Source organism: Melospiza georgiana, chromosome 3, assembly GCF_028018845.1.
Source record: "Melospiza georgiana isolate bMelGeo1 chromosome 3, bMelGeo1.pri, whole genome shotgun sequence".
Classification (NCBI taxonomy): Eukaryota; Metazoa; Chordata; class Aves; order Passeriformes; family Passerellidae; genus Melospiza; species Melospiza georgiana.
In genome coordinates, this window is record NC_080432.1 from 11,799,576 (window position 1) to 11,824,891 (window position 25,316).

Below are 25,316 nucleotides of genomic sequence, written 5' to 3' on the forward strand. Positions count from 1 at the left end.
GGATGTAATACTTATATCTACAAATTCTTAGGAAATATTTTTTATTCTATTCTGGGAGTTATGGGTTGACTTTCAAAATTAATGTATGATAAAATGCAGAACCCCAGTTTTGGGGAAGAAGTCAGGCAGATGACAATTTACTGTTTCTCCAGATAAGAAATGTCCAAGAATGCATTCTTACTGCTGTTGTGAGAGTACTGCAATGTGTTAACGCCTGAAATTCATCCATGATCTGGACTTGTTTCTTTCATAAAGACAAGGAAAGACAAAAACCCATCAGTGTAACATCTCTCTTGCTGTAGGCAAGATTTTTAAGTAGTATTTTTTAAAATAGAGTATTTAAAAAAATAGTATATTTTTTAAAAATAATTTTTTTCTCTGACCTGGAGATCCTTATGATTAGAGAGGATGTTTTTCACCTCAGGATTAGAGCACTGCTATGTGCTCCATGGGATTACACACCCTGAATCCACCTGAAACTGTATCCAAATGCATCATGCAAAATCCAGCAATGAATACATGCCAGACCTCAGGATAAACTCTGCCTGCCACAGGCTCTGCAGGCAGAGTTAAAGCTCTGTGTGTAAATGGTGATTGGCCTGGGAATCCCCTCTCAGAGGGCACTTTTTAAACTCCCTTCCTCTCTCTCTCGGATGCACACAGAGCCACATTCTCTCCTCCTGTTATTGTGTTTTGGTTTGAAACTCTACAGTTTCAAGGAACTGAGAGTCAGCTTCTCTATTTTCCCTGAGGCTTCTCAATCTGGGAAGTTATTTAAATCCATACCCCAAGGACCCTGAATAAACTGACCCTGAGGGCAATCTAACCCATCTATACAATTAAACTCATGAGCATTAGGACAAGTTTTAGGAAGAGACAAGCCAAGCACTATTTTCTTTGGTGTAATTGCTGTATTATCCATCCTGCAGGGAAAAATGCTTAGAGGACTTGATTTATTTAAACTATATTGCCCCAGAAGTTGTAAAAGTTGCTTAGACAGGGAACTTTGCTCTACAGGCTGCTACTTAAAGAGTCACCTATTTTGGATGTGCAAACACACATTTGCATAGGTGAAAATGGGCAGATGTAGGTCTAGAGTAATGAGGGTGCACCTCTATTCCTTTCCAAGGTAAATGTGGATTTATGCAGATGTGACATACCTGCCTTCTTGAAAAATCTAGCCCTGCACTTGCTTAATCATCCTTATCATCTTCTTGGGGGAAAAAGTAATTATGATAACAGCAAAGCAACCATCATAAATATGATTAAAAATTAATTGACATTCTCCATTTAAATGACTTAAAAAGCTCGAAAGTAATGAAGAAATAATTTTAACATGAAAATATGGAAACATAACAAATAAATCAATATGGACAACCTCTTCTGAAATGTTGGTTGGATTTTGCCTGTGTGTGAGATGAAACATCCAAACAGAACAAAACCCAGTGGTTTTACTCAGTGACTCACACATTTCACGTTTCAGGCTTGTGACTTGACTACAGGCGCACAGTGTCCTATAAATATTCTGTGTCCCAGTGTACTGCCTATGGAATTCTTTTGGAGAACCTGGCTTCAAAGACCACATAAGCATCTAGCAGAGGAGCAGGATCTCATTTGTGCTGCTCAGAGGCTGGGTCAGAGAGTGCATTCCAGTGGGAACCCAGCCCAACAGGACAAGGCTCCAGAACCTACACTAGCTCAATGAAGTCAGGGCAGCCAAGGGACTCTGCTTTCAGGGTACTCTCTACTGAGATCTCACATCAGCTAGGAAACACATACAGTAAAAAATATATATTTTTTTCCCTTAGCCTAATGAGAGTTTTTTCATTATTATGTGTCCATAAATGAATGTTGTTACAGTGGGTGCTGTCAGTAGTGCAAGATGTTATCAGTTCAAGGGAGTGATTCAGATCAGGCAGTGCTGCACAAGGGGATGTTCCAGCCCAGTGCAGCTCCTTCCCTTGGAAACACAGGGGTTAATAGGGATTTCTTGGAGTAACGATTATTTAGGAAGCCACAGCAGCACAGCCACATCGTAAAGTGTAATTGCCAGAGCTTGCAACATATTGGAATTTGAAGTGAATTTTAAAGTGCTCTTCCATAGACACTAGGAAGCTATTTCCAGCCATCTATTCTATATTTGGCTATTCCTAGAGTGTAATTACTTATTTTATTACCATACTGAGATATGTGGATACCCTTTGTCTGACTATCAGCATTAGCAGTTAATCATATGTGTGCTAACACTAAAATACTTTCCTTAGATCAACAGACACTCTCACAGACACAATTTAGAACTCTAAGCAGATCTTCCAGTAACAGCAGCTAATGTACAAGTTAATCTCTAAATATTTCCTCTGTGCATCACTGTTCATATTCATCTGCATTTCAGATGCTAAAGCACAAATACTGCTAATGTTGTGTCAGGCTCAAATATCTGTGTGCAAACAAGATTAGCACTGTGCTCACTGTGTCAATGGCACTTCCACGGTTGCATTTACAAGGAGGGCTCCAATGATAATGATTTAATTTAGAAGGAAAGCACACTGAAATAATAGTTTGCTTATTATACGTCCATCCTACCTTGTGTTTGAGACACTGCATGACAGGATTTCAAAAGCTGTTTGTACAAAAATAAAAATGTCAAAATCGAGTAATACAACAAGAAGCAAATTAAATGAATGAAAACTGAAGTGAGATTGAAAAATTAATGCAAGAAAAACATACATAAAACAAAACAAATTTAAATTTACAACATTTTGTACTGAAGGCTGTTTCCACCCATAATTCTACTTTTCTCCATTGTATATTTGTATGAAAATTTTCTTGCCTTGCTCAATCAGGAAAAAAAAGTGTTTCAAAATCCACATTAAACAAACACCCCCAGGATCCAACTAACTTCCATACATCAGTGTCTATAACAGTGATACCATAGCCATCTGGGGGGTGCACTGGTGCACTTTTGGGGCTACAAGGAAATGGTCCAAACAGCACATATGGAAAGATATGCCCTGATGGATCAAATTAGAGTGAGTTAAAAAGCTGTTAAGGACAACCCCTGTGGTGGAGGCCCACACAAGCCCACACAGGAATGATAACCAGCACATGGAGGAGCTTATTCCATTTAATAACTGATGATTTATCTGACTTAAATGGCAAATGAGCAAGCTCACGAAGGCTGCTGCCACCCCTCAGCTGCAGAGCTGTAAGCCCAGGTGAGGATGTCTCTAATTGCTCCAAGAGGTGACCCTTCAGTGACTCACACTGATCCTAGCTCCCTCACACAGAACATGGTTATCACATTATGGTCAAAAGTACAATCAGAATCATTCTCTCCTCTCCTTAGGTATCTTTAAAAATTGATCCAAAGCTCTCTGAAGCCAATGGAAAAAAAGAACTGATAACACCATAGCTCTGGATCAAGCCCATCATTTTTTGGGCAGCTATCACAGTGATACTACAGATCTGCCATGACCCAAACTCCTCCCCCAGGTGCTGCCTCCCTGCCTTTAGATGCTGCTCAGGAGCAGACTGACAGCCAGATCCATTCGTGCTGGATGTTGGAGATGGCACCTACAGCAGCCCTGTGAGGGACCAGGGTGGGATGGTGGCTGTCACCCAGGAGGAGGTGCAGTGACCAGCAGAGCCCTGCGGGCTGGGGCTCGGCGCTGGCAGCCACCTGAGATCTCAGAGTGCTGTCCCCCCTGCAAGTTACCCAGGCTGCAGCTCTGGGGCTCTCTCCTGACACTGGAAATACCTGATTTGCCTGTTCTATTCCCTTCCCTATCTCTCTGGAAGATGGCTTTAATTTGTACTATGGTGTCTTCCAGAGAGTTCAAGTTCTGAAAATCTACCAAATAAGAAGTGAGTACATAGTACTCTTAACAGTAGTGAGTATTACATGCTCCCCTTCTCTCCCACCTCACTGAACTGCTGGGTATATTCCCCTTGAAGTTTACATTTTTAAGTGCAGTACTGCAAGTCCATGCAATTATTCCAGCTCCTCTGGCTCAACCTTTCAGCAGGGGAACTTCTCAGAATGTAGCATTGCTTCCCCCAGAAATAAGATTAGAATTTCCCTTTCCTTGCTAAGTAGTTTTTCAATTAAAAAAAAAAAAGGAGCTTATAAACTGGCAGAAAATAATAAGGTATTTTAATTAGGAAAGGGTGTACTAGTACAGATAAAACTCCCCATGCTACTATACATCTCTAGAATTCAGTCCAAACTCACTGTCTCTCGCAGTTCAGAGACTCTCTGGGCACGTTCCTCCTCTGATTTTTCAAGCAGTACTAGAAATGTAAGTTCCAAAATGAAGTAAACCGACTTGCTTGAGTTACTTCTGGGGAGTAATTAAAATGGATATGCTGGGTCCTTAATGACTGTCATATCTGGCTAAGGAGTATCAGTGTGGCTGAACAGCTGAAAGGGCACTCTGGCTGAGCAGCTCAGCTCCCACAGGCTCAGCTGAAACAAACCTGCTGCTGCATCATCATTTAAGTCACCTCTTCATTCTGACTCCCAAAGTAGGCAGTGACCAGGAAAAAGTGCCCAGTTTAGTAAGGACTTACATTCAGAGGGATTCTACTCAGCCTGACTGGTTACTGTTTTCTCTAGCTTGCTTTTCTCCTAAGCCTTTAAAACAAGGTACCTGCTCATTCTGCTTCTCCAAGACTTCTAAGTGCTCAAGTTGAACTTTTTTCAGCTGATCCATTTCCTTTGACTGCTTCATGGCCAGCTGTGATTGAGAGAAAATAATGGGAGGGAGAACACAACACATTATTAACAAGTAAAATAAAAGCCTGCTTGAAAGATACACACATGCATGCTGTCTTGTCCCATTTAGGTGGCATAAAACATCACAGAAGGCCTACTATATCACCCAAACTTAATAAAAGCTTAATATTATTATATTATTAATTAATAGATAGAATTAATAGATACATATTATACATATTGCACATAATACATAGACTTGGCAAACACACAGGAATGACCAGATGTCAGATCTTTTATTCTACTAGTATGTGCAACAAAGCAAAGACAAAAATCTACCAGAGCTGGATTCTCAACACAGAATGAGAATCTTTTTCATTCTCTCAACAGAGGAATGAAAAAGAACATCCAGAAGCAGTGCCCAGTGACTTTCAAGGTTATAGTTACCCTTTTTCTCTCTTCCAGGAACTTTTTTGTGTTGCTGCTGTTCAGTTCTCTGACTCGCCTGAAAAAAATGAAAATGTTCTCCATGAAGAACATTGGAAAAAAATAAACCCAAAAGCTGCAACTGAGAGAATCACAAACTCTTCAGGTGTATTTTATTTTCTGATTATCTGTACCAGGTGGGACTAATGGCCAATTGTACACTCCTCTGGTTCAGAACTTTACACTTAAAAGATTTCCAAGTATATTGGCAGTATGATTGAAGGCTTGACTGCTGTGAATGAAGTTTGCTTCTTCCTTACTCAAGAGTGATAGTCAAAACTTAAAAAAAAAATAAATTGTTTAATTAATTAATTAATTTGTACATCTCTTGCTGCAGTCTGTTTTCAGTTTTGGTAAAAAAAAGTGCTATGTGTCTTAAGAGTGGAAATGGAAAAAATCATTTAGTGATCATAAGTTAAGTTACACTTATCAATACAGCAAGCTTCTTAAAGCTGCTATTTATGCAAAAATATAAATATGCTATTAATAGTTACATAAAATAACTCAAGCATCTCTGCCTAGGATTTCTGCCACGACAGAGAACAGAAATAGTTCAAACAGTTGATTCAGCCCACAAACCAGAACGGCTTTCAGATCTGGGAGTAGATTTCCCTGGGAGTCATTAGTGAGGTCTGACACAACAAAGCAAGCAGTTACCAAGGGCTCTGAGAGCTCCTCCTGCTCATGAGCTGGGGTGTGCAGCACTCAGGGGACTTGGCTCAGGCTGTGGGACCAAAATAGCCCAGTGCCAGGGAGGGATGTAAAAAAGGAAAGAACGAGCCAGATGGCAAGGCCAAAGTGAAGGGGAAACCCCAGAGGCTTGTAAGACATCATTGTGTAGGTTCTGCTCTTACTCCCTTCTCAGTCAGGCCCTCATCTCACTGAAAAAGCAAAAAAAATACAATGCTCTTGAAGTATTGAGTATTAGAATTATTAAAAGGATAAATATGAGAAAATCACCATTTTTTCCTAAAAGGGTCATCTAAAACTTTATCCAGCACAATCTTTTGACCTTCATTTCCATCCATAAAAGCATGGTTTTAATGGAATTAATCCATGGCTTCCCCTGTCAGCCTCTAGCAGCATTCTTCCCTTGTCAGGAAGGAATACTCACCTCTCCCTCTCAGCTTTGTTTTTGATGGATTTGTCTTGGCTGATGGCTTTGCTGTTCTCCATGGATATTTTAGCCTGGTTGGCACGCATCTCCTTGCTTTCCCTGGGCAAAGCAAACACACTCATTAATGCCTGAGGTGCAATCTTGTGAGGTTGGGTTCCTCTACACTGGGGTTACTTTTCCCTTGAAGTATTAAGGAAGAGGAAGGAACAAACAAGACTAAAATTCCCTTCCTTTGGATAGAAATTACACAGTTTGAGCAGGAAACCAGAAATCTCGATTTATTCCAGAGAATATAGTTTGAAAGATGAGTTCAAAGCATTTTCACACTTTGAATATTGTAAAAGGGTACAAAATACTCTCTTTTCTCCCTATTATATGAGTTGTCCTAGTACAAGCTACTATAAAAAATGCAATTTGTCTTTTACAACTGCCTAAAAATGTACTAATCCTGCACTCAGAAGGTAACAGCAGTATCAACAGTAATAATGTTTGCTAGTTGTGGTATGAGCTGACACTCTTCCTTTTAAACCTTCTACTTTGGGCCTGTGGGCCTGAAAAGAGGGGTTTAGGCCATGGGCAGGCTTGTGTTTGGTTTCTCCTACTGGCTCAGTGAACCTTTCAGCCTTTCCTATGAAAAAAAAATTTAAAAATTTTTATTAAAGAACTGTGGTGCCTTTTTTTTTCTTTTCCCTCCAAGAGTTCATAAAGTTGAACATTTCCTGGATACAGAATTACAAGCAGTGGTATCACAGCAAAAATTAGTCTGGGTTCTAAAAAAATGATGTGTTGAAAACATATTTCACTCCAACAAACCTGTCTTCAAATGAAAGCTTTTATTTTCCTCATTGAAATGGAAGTGATTTTCAAACACACTGTCTTAAGAGGAGGGCTGAAATAATTTATTTTGATTACTGTGCTGAAGGATATGGAAAAAGTCAGTGTAGGTGTTCAAAGTGACTTAGCCTGTTTGCATCAGATACAAGTTGAGAGTGGAATAAGTTAAGAGGATTAGAGGACTACTGTGCATCACTGATGATTTAGAAATGAGGCACTGGCCATGAAGGTGGCTGACAGGGCCAACACATCACGCTGTCTCCAGCAAAAACACTCTCCTCCCACAGGCAGTGGTGATTCCTGCAACTGGAAGAAGTGGATAAGCCAGGATGGTAAAGAAAAGAAAAAGAAAAAAGGATTCTGAAAAATGTGGCACTGCAAGATTTAGCTGCTGATTCCCTACTGAGTCATGATGACTGCACCTCTGAAATTTATACAAACATGTCTTTTGAAGGGATACTTAACTTTCAGCATGACAGTCTACCCTTGGAATTTATATATACATTTAGATGACATCAAAGTGCATTAACATGTCATTTTCTGACACCAGTATTGTTTGAATAAATAGAAATCTCTTCTTCTAATAAAAAAAAAAAAAACTACCACACAATTTCTCTCTCTCTCTCAGGTTATTTTATCTGGAGTACATAATGCTTGTGAGTACCAGCCTCATGTCCCCAGTTGCAGACCTGCTGCAGGATCCCCACCTCCAGATCAGCCAAAGGAGCTCAGTCTGGGGAGGCAGGGGCTCAGCACCCCTGCAGCTCAATGAGCTTCAGGTTTTGAGCAGTATCTGCTGCCTTCTGCTTTGTTTTTAAATGAGCCCAAAGCACAGACAGAAATTGCTTTTTGTGCTGCCATGGAGGGAAAGCACCTTTCCTACAGCAGGCATCATTTGAGATTATTGATCTCTGCTACAGCCCTGTGGCCTCTGCTGTGCTCTCCAGCTGATTAGGCAGCTCAGAGAGAGGGAAGTGGTGAGCACAGCCTGCTGAGAGCCTGCTCTGCCCCCATACTGCCCTCACAGATCCCCGTGCTCCTGGGGACAGACCTGGACTGTCTCCTGGCCTCTACAGATAAGGACATGTCCTCCCACACACAATATATTACATGAAAAAGTTCACAAATTGTCAAGTGTGATGCCTCTTTGGGGCATTATTATTCACATTTCAATATTTCACAGTCCAAATTCTTCTGAAATATTCATAGCTTCAGACACAGTCTTAAATTTGTTTTTAACAGCAAAGTCCCCTGTCTGCACATAATTCCCAAATAAGCAGAAACACACTAAATTGCAATGAATAAAGCAGAAAGAATATTGAAGGCTGTTGCTCCTGGGACAGCTGAACAAAGAGGCTTCTTGATATCTATATGGATGCAAATTATCAGATCTGGTTCTCAGTGCCTTTAAACACAGAGCAATACATGGACTGAACACAAATGATTTCTAATAAGAAAGCAAAATCCAGGCTAAGAATATAAGAATCATATACAAGAAATAATAGAGGGATGCTTAAACAACATACAGATACAGAAATTCTAAACCCAAAGATTAAACAATGAGAAAAAAGCTTTTTTAAAAATCTAAGTTTTGCCTTAGTGTATATATACCGGTAGGCTGAAATAATAGTTTGTACCAAAGTTAAGAGAACATGGAATTATGTATGGAAAAGAAAACAAAAAAATTACTTTTACAGGCCATATATTAGTCAATAATCTTCCAAGCATTCTGATGACTTTCAAACAGGATGGAAAAAAAAAGACTCAAGAAAAAAAGAAAGTGATGTGATTTCCTGGGCTGATGCCACCAAACATGACTTAGAGGTACAGAACCAAGGGCTGCACCTTCCTCTGGCTAGTAGTTTTTGAATGATGAATTTGTATAATAATTTAACAGTTTGTGGACTTGCTATTTGACTGGGTATGTTTTGCAGGACAGCTTGAAGAGATGGGTTAGCACAGAGATTAACATAAAGATGAGCTCAGTACAAGCCTTTTGCTGGGACAATTCTCTGCTGGATGAGAAGCTTGCAGCTCCCAGCATGTGTTCTCTCTGATGCAGAGACACGCTGCTTTTTGCTCAGGAATTTAAAAAATCATTCCAATTCCTTCTTCAAATGTGATTTATTTCATTTCTTTTCCCCCCATGATTTTTATGTGAAAGGTGCTGAAGACAATTACATACAAATCTACATATGAATATATATATTTTGTGTATACACATATTTCATGTCCATACACTTTTAGGCTTCTTTGGATAAGAGAACACAGAACAAAAAATGATTCCTCTACTTACCATGATTTTTAGCACTGTGACTATAATGTGCATTTATTTGATTTCAAACATGCAGGATGGTTAATTACAAAAGCATTAGCGTCATGTAGTGTCCTCTGTGTGATTATAGCAAGATATTGTATGAAGATAACACATCAGTCTAATGTAGCTTATCCTGCAGCCCCTTTTTACCTCACTTCTCATGGATCTTTCTTACAGCCAGCAGCGCTATAAACGAGTCCCCAGCTGACAGCAACTCCAAAGGATATTTCTGTATTTTCTACTTCTCGGTTTCCAGCCTCCAAACTGAAGTTCCTGAGTAAAGTCAATGCAAACTACAAATGCTTCATCACCCCTGCTGCCTTTAAGGAGGTTCAGATGATCTAAATCAGCTAAGAAGCCCATTCCTACATCTACCTGTTGGAGGTTAAAATTTTCCTTTTTTTTTCTTTCTCTTAGGGAATTTTGTCCCATTTGTTGCTAAGAGACGATAATGACCTCAGAGAAACAAAATAAATGGCCAAGGTGGGGGAAGGATGCAGATGTACTCTCCTAGCTGAGGGGCTTTCTTCTGGATGGCAGAAGTAGTGGGAAATTTTGGCTGGGGGTGAGGCTGGGCTCAGCTCCTCTGGCTGGTGGGATCGAAGGGGAGATGCTGCGGTTGCTGTGGGGAGAATCTGCCACCACTGTGGGGTTCTGCCTGCTATGATATTCTCCTACCATGAGCGAGGCTCTGTTCCTAAGAGCAGCCCTTGCACTGGGACCTTATTAACGCCCAACCTCACTGGAAGGGACCCTCACCATCTCAGGGGAACACCTGGGGCCCCGCGTCCCCTGCCTGTCTGAGGGAGCCGCTCTGAGGGAGCCGTGTTCGGGAGCCAGGCCGCGCCGTTCCTCTGCCCCTGCTCCGGGGGTTTTCTCTGCCCTGTAAGCCCACACCCCGGCTCCTGCTGGAGCTGCAGAGTTTCTGCTGCATCTCCCGTGTCCCTCCGGGCCTGCTGGCTCTGCCCTCCCAGCCCCGCTCCGAGGTTCCCCTCAGCGCCGTCGCCGCCCGGCCCGGCCGCCATCGCCGCGTGAGGGAGACGCGGCTGAGCCACGGCGCCCCCTGCTGGAGCGGAGTCAGCGCCCCCGCCCGGCCGGCAGCCAGCAGCACCCCTGGTGGCCGCGCCCGGAACTGCAGCGCAGGGAAAGAGACCGCGGCTGGAGCGGGGCTCTGCTCTGGGGCTGCTGCTCTGTCTGTCTGTCTGTCTGTCTGTTTGCCCTATTATACACAGTAAAACACTGCTGCTCCTTTCCCCACACCTTTGCCTGACAGCTCTGTAATTTCAGAGTTATAATAATTCTGAGGGAAGGGGGTCACATTTTCCATTCCGAGAGGTTCCCGCCTTCCCTGGCAGACACGTCTTTCACCAGGACACTACCTAAACCTTGCATGGCTGCTTCTTCCACTTCTACCCTGTGTTCAACCAGTGCCTTTGGAGCTGTCAATGCAAAATCTAAAGCATTACACAGAGCAGACCCAAACCAAGCGCTCGTTATCAGGCAGCGCTGCCCTGCTCACCTGTCATGGGAGAATTTCAGCTGCTGGGTTTGCTGTTCGTGAGCATTAATGAGCAGTTTCTTCAGCAGTTCGCACTGCTGGTTCAAGTGCAAGTCACGGATTTCCTGCTCCTCGGCGCTGTGCGTGTTGATCATCTCGGACCACTCCTTGGTGTGCTGAGCCACGATCTCTTTGACCTGCAGGGAGGTAACACCAGCCCTGTTAGAGGCTCCAGGCAGAGCAACTCCTCCTGCTGCTGAAAGTGATGCAAAGGCAAGCATAAAATGGGTTCTAAAGAACACAGCTAGTGTGAAAAATGAAGTTGCACAAATGAGGCTGCTTCACAGATAGCAAAGCCACTGAGGGCACTGCTGGGTGGGTATAAAAACGATGTAAACCAAACCCTGTTATTAAGACACTATTACCTAAAATGCCCTGAATAAAGTGGCTGAATAAATAGGCTCTTCACTGTATTACCATTGTTTTAATACCTTCTCTAACATCAAGCAAATAATAAAACAGCTTCACGCTTTTGTTGCCAAGAAAAATATATGTATTGAAAGTACTGAACTTAACAATGGAAAAACGTAGCAAGCAGGATTTCTCTGAGGGCCTAAAGATAGCCTCTGATTTTGTGGAGACAGTTTCACAAACACAGAGCATTTACAGAAAAATCCTGTATTTAGTACAACCTGAATCTGAAGATGGGCTACCTATCTTTGTTTTACAGTCATTAAGTCAGCAGAGAATCTGACAAGTATTCTTCTCTTGCTTATCTCCCAAGCCTCACAAGAATAATGAGATTAAAGTTTTGGAATGTTCCCAAGAGACAGTATTAAGAAGCCTAAATCACCAGAGTTGTTATTATAATATCTCGCGCTTATTGATTTCAAAAAGAAGCTAATAGAAAGACATGTTTTAATCACCTTTAATGATTATCTTTAGGTATTTTGACATGCTATCCTACTTCTCCATAAATGGTATACAAAATGTGCCTCCCAATAAATCCACCTTCAGGTAATCATTTCAACTACAACCAATAACATCTGGGTCATCTTCCATGAAAGCAAACTCGATCCCTTTTAACAAAAATTGCCACTATTTTGCTTAGAAAGTGAGAGAATGGTGAGAAAATGAAAGTGAGAGAATTATGCAAACCCCAGCTAAATATCTTAGCTGAGGTTTGCATTATGAAGAACAGATTGTCTTGCACACGGTGGTGAAGGTGAAAAAAGTGGAGATTTTATCAGCCCCAGTCTCCATTCTGCCCTGGAGAGGCTCCTCTGAAGGGCCTCTCACCTAAAGCTCGTGTTGCCCAATAAAGAAGGGATCTAATGAAATAAAGAAGTGAGTAATTCTGGAAAGAGCAGGATGACTACTAATACCTGAAAGCCAGATTTACACTTAACTATTAAAGCTAAATGGTGGTCTCATACCAAAACAGGTACAAGCAGCTGATGGAGAGCAACCTGGAGTTTTCTGCAGAAAACAACAAAACCTTTTGAGGCAGAAGTTGGTATGACTAACACAAGCCCTATTGATCAGGGTGCTTAAGAGTCAGTGTGCGTCCAGTAAAATGAGCCATGCTTCTTTTTGTGCCTGTGGGGAAGTGCACAACTAAGCCCAGAGCCTGTCAGCCATGAAATGATATGAAGGATGTGGTGCAGTTTGTGGGAGTAGTGTTTTTAATAAGGTGCTAATCAGCACTGCCTTCAGAGCCTGAAAAACATGAGGATTCAGTTTTTAAACGAGTACAAATAAATGATTGGATGTTGTGCAGGAAGAAAAATGAACTTTTCAGAGAGGTTTTTCAGAGGTTGAGGGGCAGACACTCCAGCTCACCCACAGCACCACCTAAGGCACTTCAGTTTGGGCCAAGCTCAGCCCATGCTCCTGGTACTGCTGATGGGAAAATGTGGGCAGGTCTAAAGCAGGATTTATCACTCTCACACTCTCTGGAAATGCCCCTCTCACATCCCCAGGGCCTCGAGCACCAAGACACTCGAGTTAGGCTGTATGAATCTCCTCTCAACAGTGACCTCATCTGGCTCACCAAACCCCAGGGTGACTAGGATGGACTCAGGAGGGCTAAAAGTCATGGCTGAAGGGTTCAGGAAAACACATTCCTGATTTATTTTCAATATAGAGTTTCCAGATGGAATCAGCTCCATCCACAATTTGAATTCAAAATGCTGCAGGTAGATCAGTCCAAAATGCTGGGTGGAATTTGGAGCACAGCAGCAAAGGGACTGTGCCCTCAGAAAACTCCCACAGTCACAGAAATTGTCAGTATTTCCAAAAGAAAAGTGCTGCTATGTGGCTCAGGCAGCAGGAGGCTGAGTGTTCACCACCACCACACGCATTCAGTAAACAAACAAGAGCTTGCTTTTATGAAGGCCTCCTTACACTGCAGAGAAAATGCAAAATGAACTTTGCACAAAAAGAGAAGCATGACAATAAACTAAAATAAATAAATTGTGAAATAAATAGTGAAAGGCATGGTGGAAGTGAATATTTTGTGACTTAATTGTAGACAGTTTCCAAAGTCAGAACAAACACAGAGGAACAAAGACTCAAGGGCTCATTGCAAATGAATAATGAGATAATTGCTTTTAAATGGTGAATGTTGTAAACCAGAGGAGCCTGAAGGCAGGAATTCTGAATCTCAGGTACACTGATACCCCAGGATCACATCATATCTCATAGAATTATTGAATCCAGTTCCAAAAGACAAACCCTGCAAAGTGACAGTGTGGTAATACTTAGATAAAGTATTTAATCTAAGAAGGAGGAAATAATCAGAAGAACACCCTGCCTGTGTTTGTGGACAGATGTGTTATGATGTGCTGCTAATTCCAGAAGCAGCAGGCAGTCTAAGAAGCAGGTACACCTCCTTGTAAAACAAACTTTCCTGTGAAGCTTGAAATGTGAAACTTTCTTTTATTCCATCTCCACCAAGGCAGAAGTCTCATTTCAGGTACAGCAAGATATAACCTGTGAGAAGGATGCAAGGGACGTGCCAAACACCAGTTAAAAGACTTTAAACATCCAATTTGACTCAGATTCCAAATAACTTAAAACTCATGGCCATTAAATCATCTGAAATCCAGTTCTGCTGCAGATCTGTGATACACTTCAAAGTTCAGCTTTTCAGTTTCAGTGGTAAATTCAGAGAGCATCCCTGCTTTTCTCCAATTTATTAGCAGCATAGCTGAAATGACTATTTAATTTTTACTGGGCTGTGCTGTTGTCCTACTTTCTGCTATTAAGGCAGTGTTGCTTGTCCTAAAGGATAGGAAAAACAACCATTAGCTTCCTTCTCCCCTTCCTGTTCTGCAGCCTGGGTTTGTGAGCCTGTCCTTTCATCTGTTCCTATACCGGGCCTAAGAGACTAATTAAAGTCCTGATAAGGAACCTTCCTCTGCACAGCATATATGCAAGAAGTTTGTTTAGTCACCAAGTACAAATAGGAATGATCTTTGAAGTAATCTTTCCATTTTTCCTTTTCATCCTCTCCCCTCTTGATATCGGGACCTACTTTGCTAATGCAGGTGGGTAATTTGCATTTGCTAGGTTAATTGTGTGGGAAGTACACGCTGGGACATTCAGATTTCATTTCAATATTTTATGTCAAACTTGGGCTGGATGTTTGCTCATGACAGGAGGAGCTTTGGAGATGAAAAGGTCTCTTTGGTGCTCAAGGTGTCTGCAGGCACAGAGCTGTACTGGAGGACATGAGCTGTAATTAAAGATGAATTATGTTCGAATCTGATATATCAAAATTAGTGGGCCAAATGCTGAGAAATGCTGAACAACTGTTAATTAATCAAACTCCCAGTATATCAGTGTAATGCATTCAGCATCTCAGAATTTAATCTAATTTAATTGCACCTACCTTCATCTAAGATAAGAGTTAATTTCCCTGTGGTCTTGAGCACTGTTTGCCAACCTGTTGCTTGCAAACTTTGAATGATCTCCAGGAATAATTCAAGGGGCCACATATAGCAGGTGAAACAAAAGAGGTTGGTGAATAATCTGGAGAATTTTGATGGAACTACAGTGAGCAGGACATTGAAAATCATTAGAGGAATCCTCAGAGAGGGATGACTTGCAGAGGAGTTCTTTGGGAATTATCCAATAATCAGAAGCTTGAAATTTCAAGTCTTATACTGGAGTCTTACATTTCAAATCTTACATTTAAGTCTCCTTTCAAAATGTCAAAATGTCATCCTAAAACCTGACATGGGAGTGGACAAAAAATCAATCTTTTTTTTTCCAGGTATGGATTAAATTAAAGGGAACCATTTTGAAAGCAGCATTTTGAAAGGAACAGGGCTCAGAAACTGAATATATTTGTGGAAAGGGAGAACATGAGTCACATTTATTGGATTTGGAAGATTAATGAACATTTGGATGTTCCTTGTGTACAAATGACACCTAACTCCAGACTATGAGTGATTCAGGTGAGAGAGAGATTAGAGCAAATAGATTTCTGTGTAATGTAATTTCAAACGAGTTTTGGAACTTATGTCTGGATGATTGGAAGCCAGTGCTCCTCGGAGCAGAGTTTGTTTCACTAAGAGAGGAATTAAATTTTTTGTTTTTTGACTTAACTTAAAATTTGCTTTTATTTAAGGAAAGCTTCTGGGCTTTTCATAGGGGAAGAAGATAGAGAGATAAGAGAATACTTTAGGTTTTGTTCCTGGGGGGTTTGCCACATCTACAGCTGAGAGGGCAGCAAGAAAGCAAACCTTGTTTAGAAAATGAGGATCTTCCCTCCATGAAATAATAAAACCAGAGAATAAAGTTCAACAAAGGCCAGATAAAAATTAACTTGCTCTATCCCCAAAGATGTGACAGTGTTTGTGTGTATTTTCTGTTCTTGTCTGTTTTTTTTCACAGGTTTCAGCCTTTACTGGGGGCAGTCTCCAGTACTGCCCTCCCTCCAGCTGACGTGTCCATGGGTGAGCTCCTGGTGTCCCTGCCACCTCCAGCCTGGCCAGCTTGCAAAGTTGTCAGCAGGTCCTGGAGAAGCCTTCCCAAGGGACAGGAAGCCAGTGCATGCAGCAGGGGGGCAGAAGGACAGAGGAAACAGCTTTGAGCAGCTCCAGGGGAGCCAGGAGCTGAGAACAGCTTGTCCAAAGCAGCTGAGGCTGAGTCCCAGGGCACTGTTACTCCCCAGGACCTTGGGGAAAAGAAAGCAACGAAGCCATGGGAAAGCAACAAAACAACACTAGAAATAGGAAGGCATTTGGTTCAAGAGCAGCTTGGGCTCCTCATTCCCTAAGAAACAACTACCAAGGCAAGGCAACAATGATGGAAAATGAAACTTCTTTATGTATGTATTTTGGGAATGTGTTTAGCATCCAAATTTCATATAACACATATTCTCTTTGCTTAACTAGAGCTGACACAAATGACCAGTTTCACTGCACAAGGCATGAATATGGTCCTTTCTTCAAAATTTCAAAACAGCAGGAAATTGATGTTGCTTTAAAAAAAAATTTAAGAAACACTTTTAGACACTCAATTACTCCCATTCTTTTCAACGTGTTATTATTGCTGAAAATTATTCATATGCTTCCAAGAAAATTAACTACCACTTGGGTCTCAAAATCTCTCTTCCAGAAGTTGCATGTGTTAAAATTGGCTGTTTGCTTACCTTAGATTTGTGATCTGATGTTAATGTCTGAATTTTAATTTCCGTTTCTTTCTTCAATTCAACGCAATTACTTCCTCTAAAAAAAAAAAAAGAAAAATTGCAAATGTGTGCCACAAGTTAAACATCTCCCCATTCAGCCAGCACTTACTAATTAAAATGTTAATCAAAGTTGAAGTGCTGCACCGTATTGGAATGAAATTATTTCTTCTGGCAATCCATTCACAACTTACAAAATATTGTTGGATTAATGATCAGTCAATTCAAACACCACATGATTAATTCTAGATTGGCCCAGCAATTATTCTGTTGCTGAGGATGTGTCAGGCATCTATGACAGGCATTTATGACACTTGGATCCTTGTCCAGGCTTATAATGCCTTGCCAAGAGAAACCAGTTTCTGCCTGCAAACTTACAGGCCTATCCTTGCCACGATTTTAGACTCTGTTTGAAAAGTAATTTGGTTACTTGTATTTCGTTTGAGGCAGGTAAAACCATGCAATCTCAATAATTACCTCCCAGGGTGATGGGGTGCACTAAATCTGGACACCTACAGAAAGTGTGGATGTCCCTCTGTGAGAATAAGTGAATGCAAAGGAGGGACCTGAATTATTACTGGAATAAAACAGAATTTTGAGAGAAGTCTGTTTGGACACCACTGCAACATTTCTGAGTTGGATCAGTCTCTGCTGCAAAGTGATGCAGCTCTGTGTCTGGACAGGACATGGTCATTTATCAGCTGCAGCTGGCCTGGAATGATGGTCATTGCTGACTGCAGCCACATTAATCCATGTTTGCTCCAGAAAAGGAGATTTATTAAACTCTTAACAAGTTTAAATCCTATTTTCATATCAAAGTATGGCTAAACTTATGGAAATTAACAGAAAATTTCATCATCACACAGTACCAGGAAAGCCCTGACTGAAAATAGTGTGTCTTGTTTTCTCAAGGGCCAGCAGTCATTTATTTTCTACCCAGAGCAAGGGAAATTTTGTAGATTTACAAAATTTAACACTGATTTTACACTCTGGAAGCAATCTAAAGTCATAGAGAGATGTTCTGGCCACTGTTACCTGTGCCTGAAAAGCCCAGCAGCTGAAAGGGACGTGTCTCTGATAACACTGGGATCAGGTGTGGCTGCCATGGAATATTTGGTTTGGTGATCAGTATGAAGACACTGATTCTGAGGTGTGAATCACACATACTTCATCCCAAAACAGCCTCTTTAGTTCCATCACTGGACTCTTCAGAGTCCCAGCCAACCAAACCACCAGCGGATCCTGCCTCTGGAAACAGTTTTCATCCTGTGCCAGGGCAGCTCCCAGCCCGTTTGGGGCCTGGGATAATGGGAATGGGATTGATGGGATTGTCCCCAGCTGGGGTGGCACAGCCCATGGCTGAACCAGAGTCACAGCTGGGGACAAACAGCCAGGGCCAGCCCAATCCAGGGTCACATCCCAACCTTACACACCCTCGGCTTTCTGGGCAGTCCCATCAAGCAGAAGGATCTTGATGTGCCCTGACTCCAGTTCAGAGTGGGAACACAACCATACCTATTCCCATATGCCCCTCTGGGATTTGTAAGCATTTCAAGTGCATGACAGAAATAGCACAGGGAGCAAAATCCTGTCCATCTGTCAGTGAATTAGCATGTGATTAAAAAATCCTGCTTTGCTGAACAATATGCAGTTGGCATTTGTCACACCATGTGGCAGAAATGGACCACAAAGAAAGTGCACAACAAGATCAGAGGAGAAAGCTGTCTTTACACCTATCAAAGGCCTTTTTATCAGGAAATAATCTGAAAATTTCAATATGAATGCCTTGACAACATGTTCTACAAGTTCTCTTACAACTTTTATGTGGGGGCCTGAATATATGTATTGTTATGGAGAGAGTCCCTGTTAAGATCTATGTATTGTAAGATCTGTGTGGGTCCGAGTTGCTCCAAATGAGCTACAGCTGCAAAGTCCTTAGCTGGGCAGCAGCTGTGGCTCGTAAAGATAGCTGGAATAAATAGGGGCTGGTTGAGAGCCCAGGAGGAGCCCCTGAGAAGACAGGAAGGACTGTGCTGCAGAGAATGGAGAAGAGCCCCAGCAGAGAGGCAGGAACAACACTGCAGTGAAGATTACAACACTTTTATTCCTTGCAAATGCTCCAGACTGATAGCCAAGGACATGAAGCATGTCCTGTACCCACTGAACCCAGAACTCTGGATTCATCAGATCATTTAGGTTCAATAAAATTCCTAAGTGTCAGCCAATGCATTCCCTTTTAAGCATGTCCTTTAGTACTCTGCACAGCTGGGCTGGGCATAAGTACCTTGCAGAACTGGCTTTCAGGGCTCACCCTGGAGGAAGCCCTTCATATTTTGCTGTGGCATTAAAAAGTGTTTCACAGCAAGTCTGTCTGTACTCATTCTGATCTGGCTGCTAATCAGATGCACACAGCTAGTCTTGTAAAACTGAAAGAGATATCAGGTGACTGGGAGCTCTGGAGCCCATGGAAGCATGGAACTGGGGTAAGAACAGTGTCTGGCTTTGCACTGAAGCTGCTTCTGGAGTGGTCATTTCCAGTTTTATTTTTAACTCATAATATGGAACCAGCATAAAGGCTTTGGTGTCCATGCATTATAAAATTAAGAAAAGATGCTGCAGGTAGCCAATGAAGTCACCTCAAACAGTGAATCAAACTGTGCACTGCTCTGATACTTGTCCTCTTTTGGGGTGATCTGGAGAGCACTGTTATCCAGGATTTCCCCATATTTATTGCACAGACACAGCCTTTTCCACCTTGAACTTCCTGGCACACCTTCCTTGGCTGTTTTGTCTGGACAGGCAGAGGCACTGGTTCCTCCCCAGACCAACAGGAACACTGAGATTCTTATATACCAGAGCTCAGGGAAACCTTTCTGCCCCACAATAATCCTGGTGCAATGCCCAGAGCTCACTTCTCTGCCACTGCAGGAAATAACCTGACTGTAACTAAAACTCCAGCTGTATCAGTAACCTTCTGCTGTGTTATAGTCAATGAAATTGAATCAAAGCCACATTAAATTAATTAATCCTGCAGCTGGCCCCTCTCTGCTTGGAGAAGTAGTGATTTTCTGGAAGAAACTCCATAGTTTGTAAGTATTTGTGTGCTTACAGCTCTCCTGTCTCGAAAAAAAAAAAGTACAGAAGGAACTGTGAGCTTTCAGTAACTCAGTGAGGAGAATTCTCCTTACCTTGTTTACTTCTGACAGTCCTGCTTCTGTTCCTTTGGCAGTTTACAGCATGTGCACTCAAAACCCCTCCACCATTCCAAGTGATTTATAGGAAAAGCATTCTTGGAGGAATCCAGTGCCAAACAGAGATCTATGTTCAGTATTCAGTGAGTGAGCTGCTGCCAGCTGCTGTTGCCAGATGACAACAATATGAAATTAGGAGCAACTGTTGGCATAGCTGGGTTTGGAACTCCAGTAATTCCTGCTGTCTCAATGAAACTCCAGTGACACAGGGAAAGGTGGAGAGCAGAAAGTGCTGCCAGGTGAGCAGCAAGGCAGCAGCAGGTCCTGCCCCTGAGCTCCAAATTAGAATTAGACATTCTATTAAAGTCATCATCATCTTCCAGAACCTTTCTGGGACAAACAGGAGACTCACACAGATAATATCCCATCAGCTTGTGCAAGTCAAAACAACTCCACCCCAGTCAAAGGAGTAAGACTAATCTATCCCAGCTGAGGATCTGTAAGTTTTTTGTCAAAAACAAACTTCAACTCAACAGCACAGCAGGAGTCTATTATTCTCAAACAGTCAGGATTTAAAAGCCAGCTTTTCCCCTAAAATCCAAACATTGCCACTTTCTGGTCACTAGAGCTGTTGAGGACCTGAGTCTGCTCTCACTGAACACAACAGTGACATTGCCTGGGGAGTGCAGTGAGACCACACCAGAACACAGAAATAAAAATTAGAGGCAAATCCTTTGCTTTTTACTTTTGAAATTCTGACAGCAGAAGACTGGAGAAAGGCAGAGTGAGCCCAGCATTTATGAACCATTCCTAGAGCTCATTCTCAGGCTGAAGTATGATGCTGCTTCAAGCTGCAATGCCCTTTTTTAGGAACACTTTAGTCCAGACCACAATAGTATAAGATACCAAATGTATTTTATGTCTAAAGAAAAATAATTTAAAAAATATCTTACCCCTTCTTCTTGATTGCCTTCTCCAGCATTTTCTCATATGACACCTTTTCTTTGTCATACTGGGCCACTATTTTGTCAATCTGTGTGCAGTGCAGCTTCTGCATGGCACTGTGCTCCTGGAAAACAGCAGGGCCCTGCCATTAGGTCACTGGGTATCTGATGGGCAATTTCCTTAGAGCCTAGGGAACATCGGTGTACAAATGTTCCCTTCTGACAATGGAGGGGGAGCCCTGAGTGCTTGCATGGTCACACAAGGTGCACCCAGCCTCAGGCACACACACCAAGGGCTGCCCAAGGGAAGGTGTGCTCCCTGCAGCACATTTCAGTCCATTTAAACACACCTGCCTTTCCTGGGAGTCCAGCTACCACCCTTTAGTCTTCCCCTATAATTTAATTAGGAACTGCCTGTGCTAGTGAGCAACTGTCTAAAATGAGGCTCAGAGAACTCTAACTGATCATACCTTGGCATGCTTCTTCTTTAAGGCATTCAGCTCCTTCTGCTGTTTCTTTAAATGCTTTATATAAGCCTGAAAAAAGAGAAGCTGGATCAATTCTTCTGTGGCCATATTGACCTTAGCCAGGTAAAATCCTGGCTACTTAAAACAAAAATTAGGAGCACCTCCTGAGAAGCTTGTGTCAAATCTTACCTTCATTTGCTTTAAATCTTCTATCTTCACTTGAGGAATAAGGTCTATACCTGGGAAGGTATTGATACAGTTTATCTATACATACTAGTATATCTCATATTCAAAATTTGAGTTTTACCCCAGCAACCTACATTTAACTTAACAATTAATTAATTAATGTTTTTCACCACATGAAAAAAATAATCACAGGTTAATGATAAAATTATTGATCAAGATCTAGCTAAAATACAGTCATTTGCTTTTCCCATGCACTCTTCAATCAATTGCCTTGTGGAAAAAGAATTGAATCAATGAGTGTATTTTAATCTCTTATGGCTCTGGACTGAAGTGTCAAAACACAGCAATCTAAGAATTGAAAAAAGGTCATTTTTGCAAACACAGCAAACCATTTATGAATATTAAAACACCTTCAGAATTTTGGTCCCTAGCTGGAGATTGTTCTGGCACCACTTCTTGCAGTGGGGAGTTTCTTGGGTAGGGTTATACGTGACTACAAAACTGGGGTGGGGCTAGGTGTGCTTCTCCTTGGGTTAAAACACAGGAGGGAAAATCAACTTGCACCCTCTGTGGTAACAGAAATAAAATCTGCATGTTGTTTAATAGCAGGCTAAGGGAAAAGGAGCAGAAGGGTGCTCCAAGACTAAAGGAGAATTACAAAATGAAGGAGAAACAAAAACCAAAAGAAGTGAAAATTCTGATGAAATTTCAGTCCCACAAGACTAACAGTACTATGTAGAATGAAAATTAAATGAATGAAAATGTTTTGGTCACTTTAACTGTAATGCAAACAAAACCTGATCTCATTTAATGTTTATGCTTTAATAAATGCTTTGTGACATATTAAGGGTTTTTTAAAAACTACTAAGCACATCCTACATGTAAGTGTAAATAAAAATGTCACTATAATGCCACGAGAGTTGTAATTTTCAGGTTTTCCTGAGGTTTCACACAGAAATGTTGGCCTGTGTATAAATACACTGCAAACTTATTTAGTTAACTGCTCTTAATAATGTCTATGGACTGTAAGATTTCCCTTGCCTTGAGAAGGACTTTCTGGCTTTAAGGTGAATTTAACTGGGAAATGCTCAGACACTGTAAAAGGAAAAAAAAATGAGGGGGGGAGAGGTAGGCAATCTCCTTAGGGAATATGAATATTTTCTTTTCTTAGGAGCGTAAGACTGCTCAAGTATATGGTACCAACATTAGTCTAGTAAATGGGACAGGAGCAGATGCAGGCACAGATAGAGGCTGAAGTTTTCAAAAACACAAGTGATTTGACTCTTACTGAAAATCTGGGACCAAAAAACCCCCACATTCTTGTGCATTGAAAGCCTTCCCCATTTTGCTGCTCAAGTAATTTCTAACAGCAGTATGAGCTGTGTATTTTAACAGTGCTAGAGTTATTCATATCCTAGTAAATCACAGAGATAAGAAACACAAAATAAGGATCATTACATGGGACATAGAAATGAGCAGCTCTATTTTAACATGCAAGAATAGGGATGAAAACTGCAGTCAGGAAAGTGTTAGGCACTGAGATCTCAGGCCTGCATCAGGCTGCTGGGGTTCTAAGCAGGCTTCCTCAGGGTTTTATTTTAAAGCATTTGCTGCATAGAACCACTACACAGAACATTTCCTCAGCTGTCCAGGCTCCGTGGCCAGCAGGAATCTGCTGTCACCCCAGCAAATTTCAAGCTTGATTAATGCACACTAAAGCTAACACTTGTGCAAATGGTCATGGTACATGAAATGAAAACACCTCACTGCACGGAGGGACCCAGGGCTCACACCAGGGAACAACTTCTGAAGGAGTTCAGGTGCCAGAGACAACTGAGGCTTTGATTCACTGCCAGTGACTCCAGGGAAATGGCACTTGGGCTCTCAGCAGATCCCTTCCCCAGAGTGTGACCAGCCATGGGGGCTTGAATTTGAGCCCAAGAGCCCTCTGTGCTCCTCCCCCCTCCTGGCAATCCCTTGGGCCAAGCTGGATGAGGGACAGAGCCACATCCTAATTCCTGTGGCCCACTCACAGAAATATTTACTGTCTTTCATTCAGCTGTACTAATTTGTTTTCTTGCTTAATCTTCATTACCTGTGATGATATGGGAGAAACAAATAATCCCATTTGAGTGTATAAAATGACTTTGTAGAGTGAATGGTGAAGAGTTAGGAAAAAATACTAACTCACTTATAAATGAGCACATCTAATTTTTTTTTCCAATAAACATGCCATTTCCATAATCACTATTCAGAATAAAACCACACTGTGAAAACATTTCTAATTGTTGGGAAATCTCTACAGATTCCACTGAATTCTAAATACCTTTAATTACTTAACTCTGCAACCCTGCCAAGGGATTTGTGAGGGGAGAAAAGAAGCAGAAGAGTTTCTGTGGACTATGCCAGATAATAGTCACTCCTGTTGGCACTGCTCCAGGAATCCTTACTAGTAAACTGTTCCCAGAGCCATGCAGGTTATGTGTACAATATAGAGATAAAATAAACCTCTAGCTGCTTACCAGAGGCGTGCAGCTACACCAAGAGGGCACTGTGTGAAATAAAGCTGCCTTGCCTTTACACAGGCATTTCAGCAACACACTGAGTGCATTTGCAGTGAGCCAGAGACACCTCCCAAGGGCAGGATGCTAGGAATGAGTGCAAGCCCAGAATGAGAGCTGAAAAATGAGTGCTGCTGTGGGGCTCTGTGCCCCCCTCAGGGCACAGCAGGACCTGGGTACCTTTCTTGGCGTCGGTGCCAGAGCCCAGGCCTGCAGTGGTGCTGGGCCGGAGCTCAGAGCTACTCTGAGGAGTCACAGTGGCTTTGGGATTGTTGGCCTTCCCCTTCCTGTCGTTCTTGGAAGTGTCATTTGGTACATCAGCTATGTCACTCTGAAAGAAACACCAGAACACGAGGATTGTTCTTTTGCCTGCAGTGCAAAAAGCTGGGAACATTTCTGAGCGGCTTACTTTAAACATAATGAAATTGCAACGTATTTTCAAACAACACTACAGAAAAGCATTTGTAACCTATTCCAAATAGCTACTTACTAAAATACAACTTGGTCCCCACTTATTAAAATCTGCCCCCCTAAAGGAGGTATTAATGTGCTCCATGAAAAGCCAGTCAGTATTTCAATAAATGACATAAGGCACACAAAGAAGCTTATATTTGAAAATGAGAAGTGATCAGGTGAATTGACTGGAGAAGGACCAGCTCACTTTAAATAAAGAGCACAGCATTGACAGAAGTGGGTTGTGTTTGTCATTGATTCTACTTACAGTTTCAATGCCCATAGCTCTCATTTGGTCTGCTCTTTTTTCTGTGATTGACAAAAATTTCTTTGGATCTGATAAAGCATCCACAATATCTGTAAAAAAAAAATCAACTTTTTGTGAGCTTTGGAGGCATCTGGAAATGAGTATTTTACAAAAGCTTTATTCTATCCCTGGTATTATGAGACATGGCTTGCACCAGGAGCCCAGCTTTCTGCAGTGAATTTGGCAGGGCTGGAAGTGCTTATTCCCACAGCACCTGCAACATGGAACAGCTCTTAATCTACCAAGGTGTGGTTTTAGTCCAGATCCTTATTTAGAGGAACCCAGTGACTCTGTCAGACTGCTCTAACCTCCTCCCAGTTACTGACTGTAGATTTTGGGACCAGGATGGGATCTCCTGGCCACAAAGCACTAACTTTGTCCCTTGGCTGAGAGTGCTGACTGACTGCAGGGAATTGCAGAAAATGCCTCTGTATTTCCTAGCTAAAGAGCAGTTTCAGGTGGATTGAAGCCATCAGGTAAATCTATTCTCAGCAGCCCTTGTGATATTCCATGACAGGCTGTGAAATGGCTTTTCTGGGCAAG

At 41.8% G+C, this 25,316-nt stretch overlaps 1 protein-coding gene across 4 annotated transcripts in view; it reads right to left on the reverse strand.

Annotated features, from left to right (window-relative positions):
* The window catches only part of PLCB4 (phospholipase C beta 4), a 173,101-nt gene that overhangs the window by 730 nt on the left and 147,055 nt on the right, over positions 1 to 25,316 (reverse strand). For 3 of the 4 annotated variants that reach the window (XM_058020299.1, XM_058020297.1, XM_058020298.1), the window contains 11 exons: positions 24,735 to 24,823; positions 24,194 to 24,344; positions 21,456 to 21,505; positions 21,270 to 21,335; positions 20,809 to 20,924; positions 16,629 to 16,704; positions 10,988 to 11,163; positions 6,315 to 6,416; positions 5,162 to 5,219; positions 4,650 to 4,736; positions 2,584 to 2,620 (listed from right to left, as the gene is read on the reverse strand). In XM_058020299.1, the coding sequence (XP_057876282.1) occupies positions 2,584 to 2,620; positions 4,650 to 4,736; positions 5,162 to 5,219; positions 6,315 to 6,416; positions 10,988 to 11,163; positions 16,629 to 16,704; positions 20,809 to 20,924; positions 21,270 to 21,335; positions 21,456 to 21,505; positions 24,194 to 24,344; positions 24,735 to 24,823 (1,008 nt within the window). The remainder of the gene's footprint in view (positions 1 to 2,583; positions 2,621 to 4,649; positions 4,737 to 5,161; positions 5,220 to 6,314; positions 6,417 to 10,987; positions 11,164 to 16,628; positions 16,705 to 20,808; positions 20,925 to 21,269; positions 21,336 to 21,455; positions 21,506 to 24,193; positions 24,345 to 24,734; positions 24,824 to 25,316) is intronic. The other variant, XM_058020300.1, reaches the window with a different exon arrangement.